General features: G+C 39.5%; 1 protein-coding gene across 1 annotated transcript in view; it reads left to right on the top strand.

Moving 5' to 3' along the window:
• GADL1 (GAD like acidic amino acid decarboxylase 1) overlaps window positions 1-27,770 on the top strand; it is a 390,875-nt gene that overhangs the window by 264,179 nt on the left and 98,926 nt on the right. Inside the window, exons 11-13 of the mRNA XM_022553949.2 lie at window positions 25-141; window positions 5,770-5,834; window positions 6,108-6,189. Of these exons, the coding sequence (XP_022409657.1) occupies window positions 25-141; window positions 5,770-5,834; window positions 6,108-6,189 (264 nt within the window). The remainder of the gene's footprint in view (window positions 1-24; window positions 142-5,769; window positions 5,835-6,107; window positions 6,190-27,770) is intronic.

Raw genomic sequence — 27,770 nt, 5'->3', positions numbered from 1 at the left:
CTCACGTGTGGGTCCTTCTCACAGGGTGCAGCTCCATTCCTTGTCTGTGCCACCTCTGGTACCACGGTACTGGGGGCCTTCGATCCTCTGGATGAGATAGCGGACGTCTGCGAGAGGCATGGCCTCTGGCTCCACGTGGATGTAAGTTCATCTGGGTGTGCGTATGTGTTAAACTTTCTAGCCTTTTGGCAGCTTTGGTGGGAAGTTTTTCGTATTCCCAGTAACTAAATGTGAGGTCCCCAGCTAGTTGTATTTAAATGTATATTTCTAATTAGGGGAAATAAATGTGTTGTTTCCTGTTAGGTAATAAAGAAGAAGATCCTGCATTGATGCGCATTTTGTCTTAGTTTTCCAGATTTCCTCTTCTGTCCTGAATCATTTCTTTGGTCCCTTGGATCTACTGTCACTGAGGCAACACTGTGTGGGGGACACATTTCCTACTGTGCAGTCGAGAGGCTGGTTTTGGATTCGAATCTGCCTCCTCTTCATTGTGACCCCAGCTGTTTGGGTTTTGGTTTCATCTGTAAAGAGGGAAATGACTGACGTGGTCAATAAAGGATCTTCTAGCTCTAACATTCTGTGCTTCCAATCAGCTGGAAAATGCAAAAGGCTGCATGACTTCATTGCATGCCATAATTAAAACAGGTTTTATCTGGATCTATCATGGATAATTATTGGAGAGGGACTGAGATAACTTATATTCTTCACAATTTTCTAACTTAAAGGGTTGGCCTTTTTTTTTTTCTAATTAGTTTTGTAGGTCCTAGGGTTGTTCATAATAGTTGTTGTCCTAAATTAAAAGTAACTCTTACAATTCTACTTATTTAAGGTTAAAAATTTGAATTCAGCCAGTTATGAATGCTTGTTGAGCATTTTGGTTTTCTTTGTGTGTGTGTGAAAACAGCAGTTAATTAGTTTGATTCAACCCAGTAGAAGGAACTGTTGAACCTGCAGTTGAGAGGAACTTTCCTCTAGTAAGTGAGTGGTTTTGTGTCCTCCTTATCAGAAAAAGAAAGGACAATTTTTTTAACTTACTGAACATTAGGTAACTGAGCATTTCTTTGGGGGATATGCCTGCACATAATTTTATAGTTTGGATGACTTTATGCTTTCAAGGTAAAGTTTCTATGATATAATATCGAAAGAATTTTTTAGCAACTCAAAGCTTTCATTAAATGTATGCTAATATTTGGTAAAAGCAGAAGTAGTAATATAAAGCTCACTAGAGTTATAGGCTTGATTAGTAAGCCAATGGCAATACATCAGGTAGATTATTTGTGACTTCTTTAAGTGGGATTATAGTATCTGTATCTGTTCACATTTCAACTTATATCTTATTGATTTTTATAGACTTAGAAGCATAATAATACAGTATGTCCTGAAAGATAATATGAAGTGAGTGCTTTTGTGACTGTGGAAATAGGGGCAAAATCAAATATATGAGCAGTTATACTTAAAAATTCTACTCATAAAAGAAACATCAAATATAGATTATATGGTTTATGTAAAACAGAGTAACTACAGCAGTTTCCAAATTGGGAATGATATTAAGAGATTTATGGGGCTTAGAAAGAATTGTGATTTATAAGATGTAAATGAAAACCTCTCTAGATTTTCTAAAAGTCAAAGGTTGAATTTTTGAAGAAAACACTTTTATAAGAGAATATTTAAGCCACGCAGACTGTTCTATTTGCATATAATAAGCTTCAAGTTGAATGTCTGGAGTATTAGATTAAATTTGACAACTGTTTATATGACTTATTAAAGAAATTAGCTCTAACATTGAGACAGTACTCACTCATCCTCTAATATTGCAGACATCATTCTGCTGATAAAATTTTATGCAGGAGCATATAACTTCTCTTGAAGAAACTTCATATACCAAGGGTAGTTTATTAATTTTACAGGTAAAAATTAGTAAAATTACAGTGATTACTTTGGCCTGTTCGAATTTTTTTGGCTGCATTGGGTCTTCGTTGCTGCACACCGGCTTTCTCTAGTTGCAGTGGGCGGGGGCTACTCTTCCTTGTGGTGTGCAGGCTTCTCATTGCAGTGGCTTCTCTTGTCACGGAGCACGGGCCCTAGGTGCATGGGCTTCAGTAGTTGTGGCACGCAGGCTCAGTAGTTGTGGCGCATGGGCTTAGTTGCTCCACGGCATGTGGGATCTTCCCGGACCAGGGCTCGAACCCGTCTCCCCTACATTGGCAGGCGGATTCTTAACCACTGTGCCACCAGGGAAGTCCTGAAATTTTCTAAAGGGTATTTTAAAGATGCTTTAAAATATTAAAAATTGGCATTTACTTGATTTCTTTTTAAAAATGTAATTAGAATTGCTTGGTCTTCTGTGTTTTCCATAAAACCAGGTTGCCAGGCATATATACCATATCTTATTATTTCTAAGATACACATATTTTGTTTACATTTTTAATATACCTAATTGGTATGTTGATGTCATTTTTTTTTCTTTCTTAGCAATCCACAATAAAATGGTACTCTTACCTCTGATAGTGTCTGAAATTTGGTTAATTACAATGTATTTTTGAACAACAGAATAAGAAAAACTTCAGCTGTGTTAGAATATTTTGCCTCCAGGATTATTCTGTATCTGCGAGAGTCAATGTTATCCCAGCCTCTGCCTGAGACCAGGATTTCAGGGCTGGTCCAGCTCTTCTCTGAAGCCGAGGCTGCGGCCACTGCAAAACCTCACCCTCCCAGCAACACTTCCTACAGTGTCTCACCCACACTCCATCCCAAGTCCCGGGGGAGGTGACAAACACTGTATTTAAAATCATGGGCTTTAGGGGCTGCCATCTCTACATTCCACCCTGCCTCCACTTCCCATTCAAGACTGGCTCTACAATTAAATTATTAACTAATTACTTGAAGAGAAAAACGTAGTAAAATGGTACTCATGGTGTCTGGCTCATAGCTCAGTAATGACATCCGTTGGTTCTATGTTGTTGCGAGCTCTGGAGTGAGGGGGTTATGGAGCGAAGCCAATACAAGTAGGGCACTGGCATCAGGCACGTCGTCTTTCCCCTTTCAGCTCTTTTGTGGAATACATTTGTGGATGAGCTGCTTCTAACTCTGCCTACCACCCTGTAAACCAGTGAACTAATGCCTTGAAAGAGTTCATGTGATTTTAAAACTTCAATCCAGCTCACTAAGATTGGCAGAATGTTGTCTACTTTTTGAGGAGGAAGAAGAGGCAGAGGCCAGTACAGGAGGCACCAGTGAGGGCAGGTGTGTGAGTGGGCAGGTGGAAAGGGTGAGAGTGAATGGGCGTGGCTGAGCTTTACTGATTAATCCTTCCCCTAGTTGCCCCTGGTAGGTTCTCAGTGCGGTTGGGGGTTAAAAAGATTGAGAAAAGCAGGCAACTTAGAGTTTAGGGATATAAGAGAAGTAAAAGAACCTAATATGTAAATCATCTTCATGTTCCTGAGGGTCAAGTTCTCAAACCCCAGGTCTGGGGAGCCTCAGTTAGCAGGTTCAGATCACGTTTTCCCAGAGGCTGAGGGCAGCTGCCTCCATAGCTCAGCTTTGGTCACACATGGTCCATCATGAACTCTGGTGGGACAGAGAGGGCAGCAGCAAGGGGACTTGACTGACAATCCTGATCATCAGTCCTTTATCTGGGCATCTTTGGAACTCGCCTGCACACCACCTTCGGCCCACAAACCTTTGGGAACCCTATGGGGTCACTGGAGAGTCTAGTCCCTGGAAACAGGGCTGGGACTAAGGTGAGGCAAGTGAGGTTACTAGGGTTCGTTGGACAGGTAGGTATTATGAGCAAAGGAGAGGAGAGCTGAGAATAAGGAAAGGAAAAGAAATCCCATTGTCAGTAAGTCTGGAGGGGAGGGAGGAAGAATCAATGTGAGAAATAAGAAAGTCAGTTTGGTATTTGAAAATTTAAGGAGGCATTCATGCCCAGGGCCATGCAATAGTCCAACTCTGCGAGTGAGCTGAAGGGTGCACCCTGGGTGACTTGTTCACTTGCCCCTGGGCACAGCCCTGAATGAGAGAGCTGTTCTTAAGGCCACTCTTTACTGTCCACCATTGGGCTCAGCTTTTTAATACTCTGAGGATCGTGGAGACCTCTCACTTACTTCCTCCTTCACATCCATGGTGCACACAATCTTGCCATTTCTTTCTGCATGATATTGGGCTCTTCCTTACCTTTTTTTTGGAGTTATTATTTCAGTGTTTTATTTACTGTTGTATTTCTAGCACTTATCTCAGTGTCAGTCTATTTAGATATGTAATAAATATTTCTTGAATTAAATTATTATACTCACTATAGTCATATTAGAATGCTCAAGGTCAAAGTTTGGGGCATAAAGTTTTTAGAAAGATCTTTTTTTTAAATTGCAATATAGTTGATTTACAATGTTGTGTTAGTTTCAGGTGTACAGCAAAGTGATTCAGTTATACATACATATTATATATATATATTCTTTTCAGATTCTTTTCCATTATAAGTTATTACAAAATATTGAGTATAGTTTCCTGTGCTATACAGTAGGTCCTTGTCGCTTACTTGTTTTATATATAGTAGTGTGTATCTGCTAATCTCAACATCCTAATTTAGCCTTCCCCTCCTTTCCCCTTTGGTAACCATAAGTTTGTCTTCTATATCTGTGAGTCTATTTCTGTTTTGTTATGTAAGTTCATTTGTATCATTTTTTTTCCGATTCCACATATTAAGTGGTATCATATGATATTTGTCTTTCTCTGTCTGACTTACTTCACTTAGTATAATCATCTCTAGGTCCATCCATGTTGCTGCAAATGGCATTATTTCATTCTTTTTTATGGCTGAGTAATATTCCATTGTATTGTGTTGGCCAAAAAGTTCGAACTTTTTGGCCAACCCAATATATATGAACCACATCTTCTTTATCCATTCATCTGTCAATGGCTATTTAGGTTTCTTCCATGTCTTCGCTATTGTAAATAGCTCTGCAATGAACGTTGGGGTACATGTTCATTGGGGTTGCCTTTTAAAATTCTGCTAGGCAACTCCCCTCCTACCTCAATTCTCCATGCTGAGTTCTACCATCGGGCCAATTGGTCACCTTCCCTAAGATATGATGTTAGTGTAAAAAAAGAATGGACTTTTGTCTCTCAGACCTGATTTTTATTACCTATGAGACCTTGGAAATTTTATAACCTCCTAACCTTAGTTCTTCTATTAAAAAATTGACATGATGATAACTCTGTTCTCGGTACAATGTTGTGCAGTTTAAATAACCATGGAGAGCTTTCAACATCTCCCGTGCTGGTCCCCTCATATTCCCTCACAACAAGCCTGCTCGATTTCAAGTACCAAACTGACTTTCTTATTTCTCACATTGATTCTTCCTCCCTCTCCTCCAGACTTATTGACTCTGGGATTTCCTTTCCTGAACCCATGTCTCATGATCAGCACTTGTACATCGTGTATGGTAGGATGTCAACACTGAAGGGCTATTGTCTATTTTAGATTCTAAGATTTGAGAGGATATGGACTGTGTCTTTTACACTTCTCTTTGTCCACAGGCAACTCAATGAGTACTATACCAATTTCCTTATAGTGTGGGAATTTAACTCCTAAGCGTCAGTGGGGGACCATCTATTGTGATGAGGTTCTGATCGCCTGGGTAGAGCCAGTGATCAAAATTTCCTAGAGTCCACATTGGTTAACATCGACTTAAAGCATCAAATAACAACTGGCTGGTAAACAAGTACCATTGAAATAACATCATTTTGATTATATAAATATCTCAACAGGCTTCCTGGGGTGGCTCAGCCTTGATGTCAAGGAAGCACCGCAAGCTTCTGCACGGCATCCACAGGTAAATGTAGTTTCCCCAGTCACAGTGCCTTTTATTTAGGCTAGGGACTCTCTTTGGCCTTTGCCCAGTTAAGTGACATTTTGAAAACAGGCAAAAAACTAAGGAATTGTTTTGGTTTAAAAAAATCCCAAACTCCTTAAACCGCTCACACAAGGAATCCTTTGGAGCACTAACTTGGACGTGAATACTGAATGTACCAGCATTCTTCCCACCAGTAGAAACTAATTGGGTCTCCCCTCCCTACCCTGTTTTTTTCTTTGTTTAATGTAACAGGGCTGATTCTGTGGCATGGAATCCACACAAGATGCTGATGGCTGGGATTCAGTGCTGTGCTTTCCTTGTAAAAGACAAATCTGTGAGTTTTCCTCTTATGGCCTTCATCAGGCATGGAGGGGGGCAGATTACCATATTTTCAGAGGACCCATTTTTGCTTGTATTTTATACCTTGGGCCAGAGGTAGATGACAGTCTTTGGTAAATGTTGATGGAATCAAAAGGAAAGTTGAATAGACCCAGGTAAAAGAAACAAGTGCTTCTGCTCAGGTAATGTTGTGTATTTGATTTAGGTATTATATAATCTCATTACTTAGAGCAAAATGATCTCTCTCGCCCTCATTTGGATTATATTTTTAAACTCAGTTTTAAACATTGCCAAGATATTTTTTCCCCTTGATTAAGTCCGGGATTTAAGTTATCTTGAAACTTCCCCTCCCTGAGAAAGGAGAGCAGATGTGTGTCATACATTAAATTGCATGATTAATATGCTTAGCTGGGGCTTAACAGCCCCTTTATATGGGAAGATGTTGGTTCAGGGCTGATCATCAAACCCTGATTTATTAGGGGATTGCCTCTCTCAAGTGGTTGGTACTTAGCTTCTGTTGGAACACTGGGGAGAGCTGGAAACTAGTCTGGATTGCTGTGAGGCAAGCAGGCTGAAGTTCCTCTTGGTTAGAGGTAGAAACCCTATGCTTTCTCTGGGTTAAATAAGGATCCTTGTGGGACGTGGCCCAGGCTGGGAAGTGCCACTTCATTCTTAGAAATGCCTCCTCAAGATCTGTGTGCAGCATGTGGGTGATCTTTCTCAGCCATCTGTTTACATTTTTTTCTTAGGGGACTCCCTTTGCCAATGCTAAAGCCATTTTCTCTTTTTAAGGAATTTTATTTCAAATGACAACCATATTTAAAACATGATATCTAGTCTCGTATGTGTGGATGGTTACAACTTTCTTTAAAAAAATTTTGTGATATTTACATGTTGGTGCCCTTTGTGTTTTGAGATGACCAAACAGGATGTCCGTCAGAAACTATGAACAGATTCTGCATCTGTAGATAGAGAGACTCTTGGGAATATGAATCTATTCCTTCATGTTTTATTAGGTTGGCTACTATGGACTGCATTCAATGCCATTTAACTTTTATTCATCTAAGTTTTTCAATAGTAGAGTGACAGCATGTTATAATTGAAAGGTGGTTAAAGATTACTATATCATTTATGAATCAAAGAACATATTCAACTTGCCCACAGTTACATATATAGGACATGAAAGAGTTAGGAGTAAACCCAGCTTTTCCTGTGGTCTAGATATAAGAACAAAAACATGCCAAGCATCCTTTATGTGCCAGACATTTTACATCTGCTTTCTCCCTAATCGGATAATCTGAATGACATCTTTATCTGTTAGTGTGATGCTCTCAGGAGTGGAAAATTTAGACCCCAAATTTTATGACTATTCTTTTAAATGACTTTCTAGCTTTTATAAATTTTTCTTGTTGAATGATATTTGGAGTGATTTAGCTAAGAATTGATTTACATTCATGTCCTTGAGGCAATTTAAAATTTTCTGGATCATCTAACGCTATATAACAGTGGTTAAAATAATTTTTTTGAAGAATTCATTCTTGGATCTCAATGCAAACTATAGCACCCATGTCTACTCACATGGCAGGAATTAACAGATTAGGAAAATTGCATTCATGGTGCAAAGAATGGAGCACTTTCAAAAGTTGCCTTTTTTGTTTGTTTGTTTGTTACGCGAGCCTCTCACTGTTGTGGGCCTTTTCTTTGATGAAAGACTGTTTTCAAATTACCTGGAATGCAGAATTGAACCGTGAGGTATGAGATATGACCATCGGCTTAAGTTCTGTGTAGGCAGTTTTCTGTCCCTTTTGTACCTATTTTCTGCCTCTGTTGTTTTCTTTCATACTTTCATTCATTCTACACTGCCAACTGACTCCTACATAGGCTGGGCGCAGTACTGATGCTGGGCTTAGACACAGACATGTTCCCAATAGTCAAAGAGCTTATAATCTCACAGAGGAGACAGTGAACAAAGTGTGCATATTGAATTGTTTGATTACTATTTTGGTAAGTGCTCTGAAGACCGTGTTGAACACTGTTGATTATATATTCACCAGCCGTCCTGACTTACTTCCTTCTCTTTCCTGATACTCATCTAATGAGCCCCCCCTTGCAGCTAAGAGTCACTATATGACACAGATATGGCCACTATGATGAGGGAGAAATGTGAAACAAAGGTTTTAGTTTCTGGTAGAGGTGCTATACCCAAGAGGAGAGCTTTCTGCCCCCTTTTCTACCATGAATGCAGAAACATTGTTGTGTCAGACCATGATATAGGGAGCTCTGACAGCCACTTTGTAGCCATAAGGCAATGACCCTAAATTAAAAAGTGAACATTCACAGAATGGCAGAGCATAGTCTTGGATAAGAGTTTTGAAATATTGCACTTAGTATGGAAGTGCCCACTTCCAGATTTTTGTGATATGTATGATAAGTGTCTTTATTGCTAAAACTACTTCTACTGGGTAATCTGTTACTTGAAGCCAAATGCACTCTTATCTGAGACAGAGAACAGTGTGTTACTCAGACTACAAAGCAGGGACACCTGAGAAGTTCCAGATGGAAGGGGCAGCATGTGCAAAGTCTTTAAGAAAGGAGGGTCCTTTTTTAAATTTTAGGAACTGAAAGAGGTTCATAGTTGCTGAAGTACAGAGAGTAATGCTAAGACCAGTATGAGATGAGACTAAAAGATTAAGCAGTGGATGGATCATGCAGGGTCTTAGAAACCATTTTAATGATTCGATGTTCAGAACAATGGAAGAATTTTAAAAGCAAGGAACAATCAGACAAGATTTTCATTTAAGACAATGAATTGAAAGGGGGAAAAAATGGGTACAGGATGAGAAAAGACTTGCAGTATCCAAACAAGATAATGGTAGGGTATGGAAAAAGTGTGATAAAATTCAAGATATATTTTAGCTATCAACTAGACCAGGCTGAATTCCCAGTTATATATGGGACATGAGGAGGAAGCAGGTATCATGGTTGACACCCTGAGTAGTGATACAGCAACTGAATGAATGGTCCTGTGTAGGGAGATGGAGATTGCTGAAGGAAGAGAAGATTCCACAGGGAAATATCTTGATTTAGCATGGGCTATGTTAAATTTGAGACTCCTGTGCGGTATGCAAGTGAAGGTGTCATGTAGGCAGTTGACATATGGATCCAAAGCTAGGAAAAGGGTTCTGGGCTGGGAAAATATATTAGGGGATTGTTGAACACAGATGATGCTTGAGGTCATAAAGTGGAATGGCTTGCCTTGGGAGGAACTTTGTAGTGAGAAGAGGATGGAGATCTTAGGCCTGAAAAACTTCAGAGTCTGAGTTAGGAGGAGGAACCAGCAGTGAGAAAAATGAGTTTGAATGGCCAGGGAGACAGTAGAAGGACCAGGAAAGGGTGATGCTAATGAAATAGACAGAAACATATTAGGAGGAGTGTGACTCTGTCTTAGTGTCAAAGCTTGAGTATCACTTCCTTAAGGAGGAGTTTCCTGCCTCACCCAAGTAACTGTCATCTCTCCATGATTCCTTCTCAGAGCCCGTTCCCTTCCTCTAAAGTGCTCATCACAATTTTTAATTATGATTTCTCATGTATTAATGTTCCCTCCCTTAGAATGTAAGCTGTATGTAGATAGGGACCATGCCATTATATTCACCACTGTATCCCCCGCGTGCCTAGCAAGTACTCACTGAACGAGGAAAAAATAAAAATCCACTGAAAAAATGAATGATTCAGTAAATTTAAAATCCTCAGAAATATCTGATTTCATGTCAGCAGTAACTAGGAGTTTCCACTTTCTCCCCTACCCCAAATTATTCCTTCTGAGAGCTCTGAGGTAACAATGATTAAAATGCTAGTTGATGAGCTTTATTGCCTTAGTCCTAACACAAGGCTTGAGTGTGCCTCCAGCAGGCAATTGATGAATAGTGATTTTAATCTGGACTTACTTCTCCAGTTAATGGAAGGGGGTAACTCTAGTTAAAAGAAAGCAAATTACTTAGCGAACATACTTCTGTTAAGGGAAAAACCAGTTCCCTAATTGTACCTTCAAAGCCCCAGCCTTCACAATGCTGTTTTCCTGATTGACTAGCTGGTGGTGTTTGTTCACATTTTTAATTTCCTGTATCCATAAAGAAGACTGCTTCTGAAACAAAGAGCTGTTGCTCTCCAAGTCATACTGTCACTGACACTCTGCATGATAGGGATAAAAAGAAAATCAGGGATTTAAAAAAAATCTGTGATTATAAATAGGTTGACTTCAGATGTAAATGCTGGGGCTACCTGGTTGCTTTGGATCAAAGACAATTTTGATGCTTTGATCTAAAATAAAAGGCAATACGTCTAAGAATCAGATGCATAGATGGAGAAAAATCTCAGTATTGGCTTTTTGACTTTTAGTGTTTATTGGAAGAACTATTTAGTTAAAAAAAAATCTAACATATATGAGAACATGAAAAATGCTAATCAGATGACTTTTTGAGAATAAATAATTCCTCTCTATTTCTACTTATCATCGTCATCCAATATTAACTCACAAGGATTTCCTGTTGAACCTAGCAGCTATAGATAATTAAAGGGACATTTTCTTCTTAGAAAAACTATGTAGATACTAAGGATTTTTTTTATTATGTCCATTTTTATATGTTTATTTCAGAAGTAATTCACCTACATCATAGACCAGAATCAGAAAATTCAGATAAGGAGAAGGATGAAGAAAAAAGATGCCCTTTACAAATATCTGAAGATGCATATTTTCTTAGGCATATTTATATATTTAAATGTACACATATGTATTTATCTAACATAAAAACATATTTTGATTTTAGCATGCTTTTTCTGTTTCACAAAATTGTGAACATTGCTCCATGTCAATATGCATTGTATACATTTTCCATAGCCGCATGGTGTTCTATCATTTTGATATCTGATAATTAACTAGAATACCTCCTTACCACTGACCAACTAGATTGTTTTGATTTGGGGCTAATATAGATGTGGCTGCCACCTTTGAGGCTAAATCTTTGGGCATATCCTTTATTTTTCCCTTAGAATAAATTCTTAGAAGTTGAAGAGCCATGATCACCTTTCATGATGCTTTTTTATACTTGTTTCCTAATTTCCCTTCTAAGCTTGCCTTCTCACTAGCAGAGTATGAGTGTGTGTGTGTGTGTGTGTGTGTGTGTGTGTGTTAGCTTTTGACATAGCAAGGGTTTTTAGCTTTGTTGATTTGACAGGCAAGACATTTATACACCCATACTTACAGACACGTAACCATTTTCCTTCTCATTTTATCCAGTGATGTACTGTATCTCCTCCTACTCAGGGATCTTCTTTAGCTGGAGGTATTGACATGCAATTCTGGGCTACCTAGGTTTCAAATGTGAGGCTTTGGAGATAGACTTGGAATTCTTTCCCTTTCATCTTCAGTCTAGAGGAGGCTCAGGATGGTCCCAGTTTTTCTTCTTTTTTTTTTGCGGTACACGGGCCCCTCACTGTTGTGGCCTCTCCCGTTGCAGAGCACAGGCTCCGGACGTGCAGGCTCAGCGGCCATGGCTCACGAGCCCAGCCGCTCTGCGGCATGTGGGATCTTCCCGGACCGGGGCACGAACCCGTGTCCCCTGCATCGTCAGGCGGACTCTCAACCACTGCGCCACCAGGGAAGCCCCCAGTTTTTCTTTTGAAGAAGTAGCAGGGAGAAGAGGAGCAGGGAGTTCATTCAGTATACACTCATTGAAGGTATACTGTGGGCCTGGCACTGCTATGCATGGAGAAAAAATAGAAAAGGAAACTCATACCATCTCCCAGTGTGGTTCCCCAAGAGAAGGCGGGAATTTTTCACTGGGATACCACACCTGAGAAATGTGTTCTCTCTCAGACCCACTTAAATTTCTATCCTGAATGATCATCGATATTGCGAAGGAAAATTGTTATATGCCATTAAAAAAATGTGCAAGGAAATAAAAAAGGGAGAGAACATGGCTTATCAGAGAAACTAGGACAAACTATGTCTGCTTTGGTGAGGATTTCTTTTTCAGCTCTCATTTTTCTTCATGGAGTTCCTATGGAAGTGCCGTTAGATGGTTTGAAAATACTGAACAATCTGATCATCAAAAACTTATTTTCTCTCATTCCAGAGAACACTCACACTTCCCCTACACACGTACATTATACATTTCTTTGGAATGACAGCCTCCTAGCTAATGGAACAGAAAAGGGGGAAGGTCAGTGTTTAAAACTGATTAGAAAAAAAGAAGCATTTGACTTGAAGGAGAGACATCAGTCTCCTGGGCTTGAGGCTGCCAAAATTATTCTCCAGATCTTGGAGACTCTTGCCTGAGCTCAGAAAATTCTTCAGCTTTTCAGCAAGGTTGAGAATTTCATGACACTGGCAGAGCTCAACAAATTCGTGGTTGGTAAATAGCCCATTTTCTTTTTAATTGCTGTTTTTTTAAAATTATAATGAATAAAGTTAATTTTTTCATGAGGCTTTTGGAAATTTGTGTGTATATATATATATATATATATCTATATATATATATATATCATATTTTAAAAACTTAACATGGTATAGTGTCTGCTTTCCATCCCCATGAGGTAAAGAGAGATAATAATTAATATTAGAATTGCTTGTGTTCAAAACCCATCATATCTTTCTCCACTGAACAAACCAATAAATTGGGTTTTAGTATTTACTGGGTTCATATTGCAATTGTCATTAAGTTTAACAAGGGGATTTGTACTTTGTTTTAGAACCATCCATCATATAGCCTAGTAACTTTGTTTTAGAACCATGCATCATATAGCCTAGTATATTAATTCCTTGGTGAACTGCAGCTCTGAGGGATGTGTTATTTCATGATCATGATTGTACTATGTGATTCCAGTCAATAGTTGCCATCATGTCATAAATGGGCACAAGTCCCAGCAGAGAACCTATCCCTTGGTTCTTGGAATCATCTATATGGTAGACTGTGAGTTACTGGAGAGCAGAAGGGGTCTATTCATTGCTGTACTCCCACTAACTTAGTACAAAGCCTGACACTCGATTCATGCTCAATAAAAAGGTTTCCTGGAGTAAACTTACTTTGTATCTTTTTCCAATACTATCAAATGGTAATATTTTAAATTTGTTACCTGCAGTAGATCCTTTATCATCACAACCTGATCTCTTTCAAGTCTCAGAGCGTCCCTTCTTGCTAGTTCATAGAGGTTTTTTTTTTTGAGGGGGTGTAGAAATTGCTTGTCTTATCCATATGGTTTGAGATGTCCATTATCTCCTTACATCCCATTTCATGTTGGTGATTAGAAAAAGTCTACCCTAAACTGTGCCAACGTTTGGCCTTTTATCTACATGCCTCAGAGACCAATAATAAATCAGTGACTCATGCTTTCCTTTTTGCAGAAACCATATTGTCTTTCCCCTAGAAAGTTATTTTTGTTTCAGTGTCTAATGATGCTGTGCTTTATTGGATACTGGACAAGCGGAAGAGAAGCTTGCTTTTCCAGGGCTCCCGGGTCCTCTCTTGACCTCTTCTAATGAACAGAATGACATTCACAATCTGCCAGGGTAACGGTGGTGGCTGTTTGTAATGCTAGATCAAGCATCTTGGCCAACAGTTTTCCAATTTCATCCCTGAGTTCCCTCAAACCTTTGGGTGGCTTCCACTTGGTCCTACTGATTGAGCTACATTTATTTCATCAGTTTGACTTGAATGAGTTGGGGTGCTGCCCGTGGTTGCATTTAATATCACCTGCCTGTCTATTTCTGGAGAACCAGAAGACTATGGGAATTTCTCTGATATTCTTCCAGGTAAAGAATTCGTTCTTCATAACAGCCATCCCATGTCTATGGGACTGCAACATTTGCTTCTCTGCCATTCATCACAGAAAACTTCAGATTTGCTAAGAAATGACCAAGAGGGAAGAAATAGGAAATTCTACCTTTGTGTCCTTTTGTCATCTCTGATTCCACAAAAACTAACAGTTGAAAAATATCCCAGAAAGAGGATTCTACTTACAGATTGAAATTTCTCTATCTCACCTTGTAACAAAACTGATTAGGGTCCCATAATATAGGAAGATTACATAAGTTAAAATCTAAAAAAAACCAAGAAACATAAGGATTAGGGCATAAAAGAAAACCTGGAAAGAAGCTAATGGAAAAATGCATGCCATAAGTAGCAAGCTACACCTGCCTCAGTGGGTAGGCTAAAATTTGATTTTAGCATTTTTTAAATATTCTAAGCATCTGGCTTTTGCCTTTATTTTATTTTTTACTGTTAACTCACTACACCAAGGCTTTCTCTTCTATTTCTACTCTCTGGTGTGATGCTTGAGGCCCTTTTGACTTTTTGGCATGAATCGTTCCATTTGTTTTCCTTTGCACATTTCTAGCTGTCATATTTGTTGTTTTCCAAGGAAGACATCTAAAAACGTATCTGACATTCCTAATTAGGCTTTCTAGCTTTGTTGTTTCAAGGCCAAATAATTTCAGGGAGTCCATTTTTTTGTGGGTTTTTCTTCCATGGCAATTCAAAATGCAGATACAAGTGCATGTGAATAAGAGAAGTATTTTAATTTTATAGATAACTCAGAGGTGGTAAATATAGATTCATCTTATATAGATTTTTAGCTGTTGTACTTAAACACTAATTTGTACAGAAATTGTTACTGTCATATAATAAAGGAATTAATTGTGGACTGAGTAGAAAAACAGAAACTCTGTAAAATAATGGCCATATTTTATATATTGAAGTTACATACAACTCGTGCATGCAAGCACACGTGCATTTACTCAGCAAACATACTTGCCTTTAGGTCACTATGATGCTGATGGAAAATCATAATTTAGGAAGTTTTGTTAATTGCAAAAGGAATTAGAATCTTCTCTAATTAGAATTAGAATCTTCATTCTAAGGGCTATTTGGGAGTTTAGATGATATTGATATTTTTTCAATTAATTTTTATGAAATATAAGGAAAATATAAAATATGCATGAAATGCATTTATTTAATTTATTTTTATAAAAAGAATAATCAGGTGATTCCCACACATTAAAACAAAGAACAGAAACCCAGAAATCCCCTATGTGCTCCTTCCTGTTACTGACTTTTTAACTTTTCTCTTTAGTTTTGCTTTGTAGTTATGCATTCTCAAATAATTAGTTTACTTCTGCCTTTTTGAAATTTATGTAAATGGAATCATGCAGTATGTATTTTTTGGTTTGGCTCTGTTGCTGCTCAAACTTACCTTACGTCTGTAAGATTCATTCACGAGTTGCACAGTCACAGGGTTATTCATTTTCTGCTTTATACTATTCCATATGAGCAAATCACCATTTGATTATCCATTTTGCTGTTGATGAACATTTGAGTTATTCTAATTCGGGGCTTTTACAAAATTTTGCTACGAACATTTTTGTGTACATGTCTTCATTGCTTGCTATGTCCCAGAGGTGCCATCTGGTATAATTTTCCTTTTTCTTGAAGATCATATTTAGGAATTTCTTAATGAATCAAAAGGTGGCATACTCTATGTGACTTTGCTTCTTTGAAAATGTCTTTATTTCATTTTTTTCTGGGAATAGAATTATGTCAGGAATTTTCCTTTAGAACTTTAATGACTTTTGTTGTTGTCTTTTGGCATTGTGTATTAGAAAGTTAACTACTTAACTGTCATTCCTTTGGTGGCAAAATAACTTCTTTCTCTGGCTTCCTTTACGATTTTCTAGCTTTCTTTAATTTTCTGCCATTTATCTATAATGTTATTAATATATATTTTGTTTGGTTTTTCTTGCTTAGACTCCATTGTGCTTCTTGAATCTGAAGATTGACATGTTTCATAAGTTTTAAAAATTCTCCATTTAATTATCGACCTTGTCTCCTTTCTTTTCTGGCACTCCAATTAAATGCATATTAAACCTTCTTACTGTTTCTTCTCTTACTCTAGTTTGTAAGTTTCATAACTTTGTCTTTCCTTGTCTCCTTGCGGATAATTTTTAGGGCCTATTTGAAATTCACTGATTCTCTCTTCAGCTATGTCTAATCTGCTATTAACACTAGCCCTTGGGTTCTTACCTTATTATTGTCTTTCTGGTTTCGTAGCATCAAATTGAATCTTTTTTACATATAGAAGGTCTCTAGGTTCTTGTTGACATTTTTAAGATCAGCTTTTATCTCCATGAACATTCTGAACATACATTCACAGTCTGCCTCTGCTAACTCTAGTTTCTGGATTCCCACAAGTGCTATGCCTATTGTTTCTTAAGTCTGTGAGTCCTGGCTCTCATTGTCTAGAGAGGTACCTTACAATCCTTGATGGTTTACTGAATATTTTATTTAAAAATTTACCTTCAGGAATAATTTGAAACTAGAAGTGAAGCTCTCTTTCTTTACAGAGGATTTTATTTTCATTCTCTGGGCATCTAGCGGGGGATTAACAGTCCAGGACCAACGCTTAAAGATTCTCTGGATCTTCAGAGTATAATCTTGACCTCTCTTTCCAGTGGAGACCTTTGGGTCCTAAACAAGAGAAAAGATTGCTTTAGTGCTCGTTACATTGACCACCTTTGAACTCTGTTTCCTGAAGCCCATGAAATGCCTGCTAGGAGGAAAAGTGATGGTGATACTCCAGGTCCCCGCACGTGGAGGCCACACTCCCCCTTCCCTCACATCTCCCCACTCTAGCTCTTGTCGCAGCTGCCCTTCTGAGTCTGAACATGCCCCTGGGGTGGAAGCATCTCTGGCTCACCTCTGAGCTCCACTCCTCTCCTGTACCTTCCAGAAGTTTACTTCTGCCTTGTGTAGGTCTGCTACGCTTTTTATTAGATGCAGTTTTTATGGTTTTTTCCAGCCTTTCTTGTTATTTTCCGTAGGAGCATTTCGAGTTCATCTAGTCTTTTATTACCAGAACTGAGATACGTCAGGCTTTGGCCTTTAAATAATCAGCTCCTGTTCAGTGCTGCCAGTGGGGATGAGCATTCGTTAATTTACTCACCCTTCCATTCCACTTGCAAATGTGTGCAGCCTCTTATGTGTTACCTGAGTAAGACATGCTCCCTATCGTAAGTGAACTCAGGGGATAGTAAGAAACAAATTTTAAGCAAATGATTAAAATATAATACCCGTATTTATGTAATAGGGTAAAAAGCAGGTGTTTTGGAAATGTCGATCAAGTGAAAGAACAACACTGCTGAAGAAGCTGGTCTAGAAAACCTAATTGAAACAGAGGTGACCTTTAACATATCAGTTATTGGTATTTTCTTTCCATTTTTAAAGCAATATAGGATCAAAATAGCATAGTGTCCAGCATAATGAGGAATATAAAAATTACTCGCACCCACCAGTCAAAGTTAAATCATTTAAAATTTTCTTGATAGATGAATATTAATGTTACTGTATCTGTGTTGATATAGATTCGTGTATTTTCCTTCTATAACTAGCATCTCCTTTCTTTACCCATTCCTACCCCCTCTCATCTAAAAAACAGAGGCACTTGGGCTTATAAAATCTTCATTTAAAATTATTCATTTGTTTAACTATGACCACCGCTATTTTACCAGATTTCATATTAGTTCTGAGGGATTTCAAATTATTCTCTTGCGTTTTATAAATATATAATAATATTAGTATATAACTGTAATTTTGTTTGCTGTCTAATATTCTAATATATTTTGTTTTTGCTCATATCAGTTGCAATTATAATGCACTGATAAAATTTCCAAAAATATGTTCAGTAATAATAGTAAATAGAAGGCATTTTTATCTTCTTTGTGATTTTATTAAAGTTGTCTTAAGATATACATTCTGTATAAATCCTCCTGAGAAATGATCTAGGAATGACTATTGAATTTTACCATATCCCTTTTTAATATCTGATAAGGTAGTTCTATCATTTTACTCCTGAACAAAGTTAGATGTGTGTTCATTGATTTTCTACATTACTGATTAACCTCATTTAGTTGCAGTAAATTGCTTTAATGTATTAATGGATTTGTATACTTAGATTTTGGCCTCTATGTACATACAATTAATCTACTCTGTGTGTGTGTATGCATGCGAGTATGTGTGCATGTTATCTTGGTTGGATTATTTTGACTGTCAGCTTTCAACGGTCTTATTTGTTTTAGAATAATTATGAGAGCATAGAGATCATCAGCTTTTAGAAATGGTGAGAAAATTCAATCATAAAACTCTTGTTCAGGGCTTCCCTGGTGGCGCAGTGGTTGAGACTCCGCCTGCCGATGCAGGGGACACGGGTTCGTGCCCCGGTCCGGGAAGATCCCACATGCCGCGGAGCGGCTGGGCCTGTGAGCCATGGCCGCTGAGCCTGCGCGTCCGGAGCCTGTGCTCCGCAACGGGAGAGGCCACAACAGTGAGAGGCCTGCATACCACAAAAAAAAAAAAAAAAAAAAAAAACTCTTGTTCAGAAATTTGGAAGGAGATAATTATTTTCCCATTTTTATTCAACTGTTAAGAATTTCATGCTCTGCTTGATCAATTTCAAGAACATTTTCTCAAATATTTAATACATTTTATTGAGATTTTCAAGTATATTAGTAGAATCTATATCATTTCATCATTTTCATCTAATTTTTACCTTATATCCTTGCCTGAAGTCTTAATTTTTAAAATATTTTTTCTTAGTTTGCTTACCTTATCTTCTCTCCATAAGAATCACTTCTTGCATTTATTTTTTCAAGTCACATCTTTATTGTTTATTTAATTGTTATTCATTTACTCCTGCTTCTTTATGTTTTTGTTCTGTAAAAATGTTATTTTACATTTGAGGGCAGTTTTGGCTCAGCTCCTTAAATTTTGTTTTGGAGTATTCTCATTTAAATTATTTCCCAATTAATCTATAATCACAGTGTTGATTTACTCTTCGAGCCAATGGTGATTTATAAAAGTAATTTTAACTTCCCAAGTGCTTAAGATGTGTTATGAAATTATGGTTTGTTTTATTGTAGTCAGATAATCAAAATGAAAGCAGAAATCAAGAGTGATGAATTTTTACCTTTTAAACTCAAAAGTTGAAAGGACATCTTATCATCCAGAATCCACTTTTAGTTTGCATTTTCTTTCCCAAGCAGATAAACAGTCCTCAAGTTTGGGGGGGGGGCAGGGAGAAGAGTGTTTGAAGAAGAACCAAGTATTAAATATGAATAAGCAAACCCAGGGGGTTCAAGGAAAACCAGAACTTCCCTGTAAATAGAATATGTGGGTTCTTTCCTTTCTTGGCCCAAGTTCTAGGTGAGGCTCAGAGATTTGGGAAGGCTCCCTTCTCCCCCACCTCTCATGTCAATCTGGAAAGCAGAAATTAAATAGAGATGGGAAGCGGGTATATCCAAGGCATGAGAGTGCCTGAGAATACCCCCAGTTCTCCTGTAGGCTTCACAGTGGCTGGTCGGAAAAGCAACCGAAAGTGACTGAAAATGAATGGGGGGCACAAGGGAGACTGGAAATAGGGTCAAGAAGCAAGGAGCATGACTCGTGATCTGACAACCACAGCCCAAGGCAGGTTTTTAGACGTAAGCAGGAAAGAGCATCTGGAAAGAGCTAGAGATGGTCAGGTGGTTAGCACAAGGACAGCGGTGACCACACTGCAGAAAGAGATGTCCCCTCCTTAGCTTCAGTTGGCAGATTTAGCAATTGAAAACATAAGATGCACAGTGAAATTTGAATTTCAGATAAATGACATGTTGTCATATTTTGGTATAAGTATATCCTAAATATTGCATGGCATAATACTTTTACTAAAAAGTTTGGGTTTTAGGAATTTATATGAAATTTGTATATAATTCAGATTTAATAGGTGGTTTTGTATTTTATCTGATAACCCTCCTTAACGGCATTTGTGAATGTCCCAACGACGTTAAACAAAAAGTAAGAGGAAGAAAACTCTCAGAGGAAAAATCTCGATTGCCCATGTTTTATGTCTGCGTGGTCTGAGAAATCACTCAGTTTGAGCTTTGAGTTTTTCTGGAAGTGACCCGATTAAATAGTTTGCATTGGAAATAAACATAGCTCAAAATCAGAAATGATTTCAGTGAAAGAAAAGTGAAGTGTCATTTTTGCATATCCAAAGTGATATCATTTTGAAATTCATAACAATTTTATTTGTTTTTAAGCTCATGTGACAGGTAAAAGTTGGCACTTCACAGTATGATGTTTACATCTTTACCCAAAAGACGAACACAAGCTAAATTAGGATCTCGCAGTGTTCATTCCAAATTCCTTGTCTTCTCCACCTCTGGTCCAGTAAGCTGGGACCACGGGGATGCGGCAGGGGAACGGTGTGATGTGACCATCTCTGTGGGAGAGAAGGGAAGTAAGGAGTCCCTGGGAACCAGGCAGAGAGCCTAAATTGTGTGCTATAAATGTCTTCTATCTCTTGCTGTGACATCTTACTAATGGATTGCTGAGTTTTAAACCTGGTCCAGAAACTGAAATGGAACAAGGTAGATGGATTGCATCTTGCCTGTTTCTAGCTCACAGCAGTTGTCAGAAAGAAGTTTACGGCTTCTGTTTTATAAGGCTACTCTCTCCCCAGTACATTTCATAATGCCCTTGTCACGGAGTAGCACATGTCGCTATTATATGTCCTTTGGATCTTATCTTGGCATATTATTCCTCTGTTTTATTTCCAGTTTTAGACAGCACCATAGTGCGGATTAAACCCTCGACACCCAGTCACAGAAATACCAATGCATTCATTTAGAGTATTGTCAGCGTCTTTGTGCCATTTCAATATCCAACTTGCCAGAGATGTAGTGAAATTCAATGAAATACATAGCTTTTTTCAGAACTACTGAGAACCAGGAATTTATATATAATAAGAAAAAGATTGTTTTCTACCAGTGAGGTAGCAACAGCAAGTGTTAGAAGGTTAGTCACTTTAACAGATTTTATTTTCCCATTATGAGAGTTATAGGATGCCTTCCACTTAAAGGGTTCAGTTGAAACCCAAGAGGAAAACCTCCAGGGGAGTGAAGTTCTTTATATGTCTCTTTAATTTAAAAAGATTGTGCTTTGGGATTGACTCACTCTTGATGGGTGGGGAGGTGAACTTCATGGAGCCAGCCATCTTCAGTGTACTGTAGAGTCGATATTGGCTGTAGAGTTTAACAATGAAGTGATGCGGACCCGCGGGGGTTAACTTTCCCCACATGGGGATGTCCCCCAAAGCCGCCATTGCTTTAGGCATCCTTGAGACAGGGCATCACTTACATTCAGGGCATTTATCATAATTATTTAGGACCAAAAATGTCATTCATCGGTTCCAGGCTACATGAAATCATAGAGAAGGTATGCTGTCCCTCATCACTGTACCAATTTCATAGATTTGGGGAGGCCGGGAGAAGAAAGATAGCTGTGGTTCATTTGCAGTTCCTGTGCCTCTGGGCACTGGACCTGTCAGCGCACAGGGCCTTCCTAGAGGTTCTGAGCAGAGGTCTGCTCGAGGGCTTGAGGATATGGGGTAAGAGTCGGAGTGAAGCCTTCACCCCAGTTACTGCCTGATTTCTGACCTGTTCTAAACAGTCCGAAATGGAGAATGTGTGATCTGGTCATTTAAGGATCCCATATGGCTACTTTCATGTTATACTCCCAGAGTTGCATAGCCGTGACAGTGATCCCATGGCTTCTAAAGCTGAAAATATTTACTCTCTGGCTGTTTACAGAACTCGTTTACAGACTCGCCCATCCCTGATTTAGAACCTCCAGAGGAGAGGACTTTGTCTTCCCCACGCTCTGGGACCACAGTTGGACTAGGAAATTCTGGGATTAAATACAATTTCTCAGTGCATGCCTCCCTCCACCTAGGGCCCTTGATGCCCAGCAAGACGTGTGTTCAGATTCTGCCTGTGCTTCTGCCCTGTGTGACTTTGACAAGTCGCATAATTTCTCTGAAATTCCATTATTTTATCTGTAAGATGGAGACACTTCCCGTTTTGAAGAAGTGCTATGACCTTGAGTGAGAGAATGTCCCGAAGTGCACAGTATGCCGCCAGCCGTGTGCTGGGCACCCTGTGCACGTGCCATTTCTTGTTTCCTTGTTCTCTCCAGATTGAGGGCACATGTGAATGCACAGATTCTTCTGTGTGGACAAAGGTCCATGTGTACAATGGGAAAATTCTTTGTCGTTTTAGCACATTTCTGTATTTTATGAGTCTTTGGGAAAAGAATGCTTTTGTTCACTACATCCCAGGTTCTATTCAGAGGTTTTTACCAAGTGCTTCCTAGTTCATTTCAAACTATTATTTAAGCCAGTTTTCTGTGGGATTGCCCATGGTTATGGTAATATCAACAATTTCCAACAACCCTTTCATGGGATTTTTACACAAATCAGGGAACTGTGTTTCAGAAATGGCCCTCCTGGGTAGCATTTCCCTGTGCAAAATCAATCTCTTACCTGTGCTCCAGGCCTCAGAGGCCAGACCTCTCAAGGATGCTAAAACTCCCAGAAATGTAGGCCGGCAGCCTTGCTGCTGAAGGTGCCCCTGTGAACAGCATTGCAATAAGCTGGAGACATAGATTTATTTTGTTAAATATTGTGCTCCTGCTGTGGAATCGCTCTCATAGCCCCCGTCCAAAGCAGCACACTTGCTCGGTGTCCATTTTGTCCAATTTGAAAGACCTCATTTCCATCTATGTCTGTCCACCTATTTTGGGGAGAGGCAACTAAGCCATCTAGACTGAAGAAATATGTCTTGAGTTAATAAATGTTTCCTTCCAGACATTCACTTAAACATTGTGCCATGAATATCCATTCCTGGGAGGTGGGATGCAACACAATGTCATTATCCTCAAATTACAGATGAATGATGAGTGAGGCGATGGGGCAGCATGATGTAATTGGCAGTTCAGTCAAGACTCAGCGCTCAGAAGCAGCAAGTGACACCCGGATGCTTTTGCTGTGCCTGTGGGACCGGGTGTGCTGAGACCTTGGCAAATATCTGTCCCCTTTCATTCTCCTTCTGGCGTACCTTTTGTGCACAGATGTCACTCCACATTTCATCGTGTTTCCACATCACCTTTTCTGTCGGAATGGACCCCGTGTCCTCCCCCCCTCCCCCTCGTCCCCACCTCCTTCATCCTCCTACCTTCCTTGCTGTCTTGCCTCCCCTTCCTCCTTTTCTCTTCTAATCCCACCATATCGTATTTTTGTAAGCTGCCTTAACTCCCTTTTGCAACAAGAAGGGTGACAATAGATATGTATCAGGTAGAATTGTAGAAACTCAGAGATGGGAGTAATGCAAGATCTCAGTTGAGTGAGTGAGATTTACTCGTATCCATGTTGATATGATTAAGCTTCCAAAAACAAGTGAATCTTTGTCTCCCATCACAAACACCTACCAAATCGAAAAGTGTAATAGATTACGGTTGTGGGGTTTTTTTTTCACATCACATCCACACCAAATCCTTGGACATATGTTTCATAGCTCGGAGCATTTTCGCCCCTGATGAAGACTCCAGCATTATTCATATCGAACCTGTATGCTCTTTATTTAGTTGCATGGTCTAAAGTCATTCTTCACTTGTATTCACACACAAATAAAACTTGGATGATTGGCAGTCACAGCACAAAAAGAAGGCAGATAATCAGCCTGGTTTATATGCTCTGGTGAAAACTCAACACTCGAGAGTTTTCTAGATTCAATGTGAATGTAATGCCGACCAAAACTTCTAGATCAGGATTTTCAACATAAGGTGAAGACCCATCAGAGCAGTGCTTTGCAGTCATGGCTGCACAATGGGGTCACCTGGGAAGCTTTTTAAATAAATAGCATTGCCCTTACCCCACATCAAAGATTATGATTTTTTGATCTGGAGTAAGGACCCTGCATTGCTATTTTTCAAAAAACTCTTCGGATAATTCTAATATTAACTTGGGTTAAGAACCACCATACTAATTGGTCTTGAGTTATATAGTCAACTGTGAGTCACATCAGGGTTTTATGTTCCCTTTTAACGAACAGTGAGAATAAAATGGAATAGAAAATACCAGTATGCATTTCATGTAGAAGTGATGGATACTCTATCAAGAAACTTTTGTTTCAGTTTCATGTATTTTAGAGTGGATGCTGTCACTATTGAAAAATAATTTATTACTGTGGGTTGTAGTCAGAGACTGAAAAACACTGTTTTAGATAATCTTTAACAGAGAAGGTATGTTGGTAGTTGCCTGGGGAAGATCAGAAAATCTCCATCTGCCCTAAGAGAGAAGCCTGATAGAACTATTTTTAAATGCGTGTAGGGCACGCAGAGGTATTGCCAAGTGTTCTCTGTGCTATCAAATGTTTCTTGCCTATTTATAGAAGCCCTTACACGTTCTTTGAGACACTGAGCCTGACTTTACCCTCTCCTGTAGGTACCATCACTGCTTAAAAGTATTAAGTTGCATTTCTTAAAAATGTCTTTTAGTTCAGCCTCCTCATTTCTGAATCCGCTCATTCTAACCCATAGTTTGGGCGAATTTAAGGAAGATTTACATTTCAGAAGAAAATATGGGAGTGGTGTGTGCTAATGCCTCTAAGTTAGTGAAAGATGACCTTCCTTCTTGCTCCTTCTTGCTCTGTACTGTAACTGACTGTGTTTCCGTTCCCATTTCCACATTAAAGTTCTTAAGAATAGTGGCATTCTCATTTACCACTACAGCCCCAGTGCCTAGCACAGCTTTTGGCATATATTCAGGCTCTCAAAATGTTTCCTCAATAAATAAATAAAGACAACATCAGAAGCTATAATCTTTTCCTCTCACTGCTGTGGCCTCTCCTGTTGCGGAGCACAGGCTCCAGACATGCAGGCTCAGCGGCCATGGCTCACGGGCCCAGCCGCTCCGTGGCATGTGGGATCTTCCCGGACCGGGACACGAACCCGTGTCCCCTGCATCGGCAGGCGGACTCTCAACCACTGCGCCACCAGGGAAGCCCTATAATCATTTTTAAAATTCACTTTTGTATTCTAGATTGCAACCAAGCCTTCCTGCTATTCACAGTCTAAATTTAGTTTTGCACATTCGATCAACAAGTGTGAGCCTAGATGTGTTGTACCTCCATGGGGTTATATATCTAAGCTCCTGGCATCATAGTGCTTGTTATAAAAGTCCTCAATACCTAATTTTGGAATGACTTAATTAGTACAAAGATGATTAATATACCCACTTCCTAAGGCATCTAGGCAATTTCTTGCATGTAAATAATGGTGATATGGGACAGATTATGTGAAAAGCCATACGGGAAGAGTCTTTAGGAGATTTTGTTAAGCTGAAAAACATGATTGCGAGAAGTGAGGACTGGGAGTGGTCACTGACTCCTTGGAAAGAGCCTGCAGATCTGGTCTGGCCTGTGGAAATCAAAGATGGCTTAGCTAATTTTGACAATGAAAATACGTAACCTCATAATCCAGGATGTATTTTTGGTGATAAATTAAGTATCACCAGTCACAAGTATTTAGAAAAAATCTCAAAATGCTTTACAGAGAAGATATTACACTAGTAAGACTAGAAGTCGTATTTACAGGAACAAAGTAAGAACCTGAAACAGGGACTTCCCTGGTGGCGCAGTGGTTGAGAATCCGCCTGCTGATGCAGGGGACACGGGTTCGTGCCCTGGTCTGGGAGGATCCCACGTGCCGCGGAGCAGCTAGGCCCGTGAGCCATGGCTGCTGAGCCTGCGTGTCTGGAGCCTGTGCTCCGCAACGGGAGAGGCCACAACAGTGAGAGGCCCGCGTACCGTCAAAAAAAAAAAAAAAAAAAAGAATCTGAAACAGGATGTGGGTTGCTTTGACCTCTGTTGTGGTATGTTCTCTGCTGCCATGTTCAAGAACTCTTCATGAGCGTTTACAGGTCCCTCTCCTCCACAAGTATTTAAGCTCCAGTGCAGAGAGAGTAGAATATCATGGGTGAAGAGTTCACGCCCTGAATCCTAGCAGCCTCGGTTTGAAACCCGGCTCTGCCACTCAGTAGCTACATGATCTGACGTCATTAACTGAACCTCCCTGGGTTGCAGTTTCCACACATTGTGCAATGGCACTGAAAAATAATAGAACTACCTCGTTGGGTTGTTATGAGATTTATGAATTCATCCACGCACAGTGCCTGACACACAGTAAGGACTCCATAAATGTTAGCTCTGGTCATGATTGTTACATGCTTGGTGAAAAGGAGTGTTGTGGCTTCTGCACTCATGTAGTGTGCTTGTCATTTGTCATTTCTCTTTACTGTATAATTCATTCTCCAGTTTTCCTCAGCTTTGCTCTGCAAGGGACCTGACTGCTGGGAACCACATTTCCTGGGCTCCCTTGCCCACTGGCTTCAGAAGAGATTGAGGATGGGAGCCAGTGGTCTCTCGGCTTGGGTAGCGTCACCAGCCGAGGGTACCTCTTTTACGTTTCTCATCACTCTCTAAACAGAGCCTCCCCCTGGGCTCACAGGTCCTACTGGAAGACACTGTTCCAAGGCTTCCTCCCAGCCTTCTGCTTTAGGAGTGAGGCCAATACAGAAGAAAACAGAACAAGAGGAAAAAGACAGATTGTAGATTTAATCCTGGATCCAGCTGTGCCTGAAGGTTATATATGACTGGATTGTTAAATATATGCGCCTATAAAAATTCTTTTTGCTTAAGTTACTTTGATTGCATTTCTTTCACTTGTCACTGTGTGTATCCTAACCCAATGTCTCCTAATTCCTGAGAACTGTTTGAGACGCTATCACAATATGGAGCAATTGGCATTCTCATTGAATACTTGTTTCTAGAATTCGGATAACTAGTATTTACTGTCCTGCTAGGATTAAGAATATAAAGATGAGCAAGATGAACATGGTCCTTCTCTTTGATAGCACAGCAGTGACTAATTAAATGTTTTCAAAAATGTTAACTTTTACCATACTTACTCTAAAATGTTTTCTCTGGAGATCTGAACATCTTCTCTTAGTTGATGTCTATCTTAAAACTAAAGACAGGCTTCCTTGGTGGCGCAGTGGTTGGGGGTCCGCCTGCCTATGCAGGGGGTGCGGGTTCGTGCCCCGGTCTGCGGGGATCCCGCGTGCCGCGGAGCGGCTGGGCCCGTGAGCCATGGCCGCTGAGCCTGCGCGTCCGGAGCCTGTGCTCCGCGGCGGGAGAGGCCACGGCAGTGAGAGGCCCGCGTACTGCAAAAAAAAAAAAAAAAAAAAAAAAAAAAAACTAAAGACAGCTCATCCATTTTAATACAAAGATAGAAACTAAAATGCAAAGCAGGGACTTTGGGAGGAAAGTTTTCATTTATTTTGATAAAGTAAATACCGAAATATTTTTAGTTGTTCTTTATGAAACCCTCCCAAGACAGGAGGATTTTTCAGTGCAGCGAGATCAACAGTGTCGTGACTACAGGGTAATCACTCACTCTGTGATATGCTTTCTGGGCTCTTTGCTTCTCCATTTGTCTGTGATGATGCCATTTGTCTTCCTCTAATGGATGGGCTTCCTCTCCCTTTCAGTCACTAGCAGAAGGCACTGAAACTTGCCCAAGACATGTCCAAAGTTCATCTGCTTTGGGAATTTTTGAATCTTTCATGGTTGATGAAAGTAAATTTATAATCATG

The sequence above is a fragment of the Delphinapterus leucas genome, chromosome 10 (assembly GCF_059928025.1).
Source record: "Delphinapterus leucas isolate spDelLeu-1000000601 "Yukka" chromosome 10, BTC_Dleu_Yukka2, whole genome shotgun sequence".
NCBI classification, from domain to species: Eukaryota; Metazoa; Chordata; class Mammalia; order Artiodactyla; family Monodontidae; genus Delphinapterus; species Delphinapterus leucas.
Note: the sequence above shows the minus strand (reverse complement) of the source record. Positions and strands in the feature narration are given on the sequence as shown.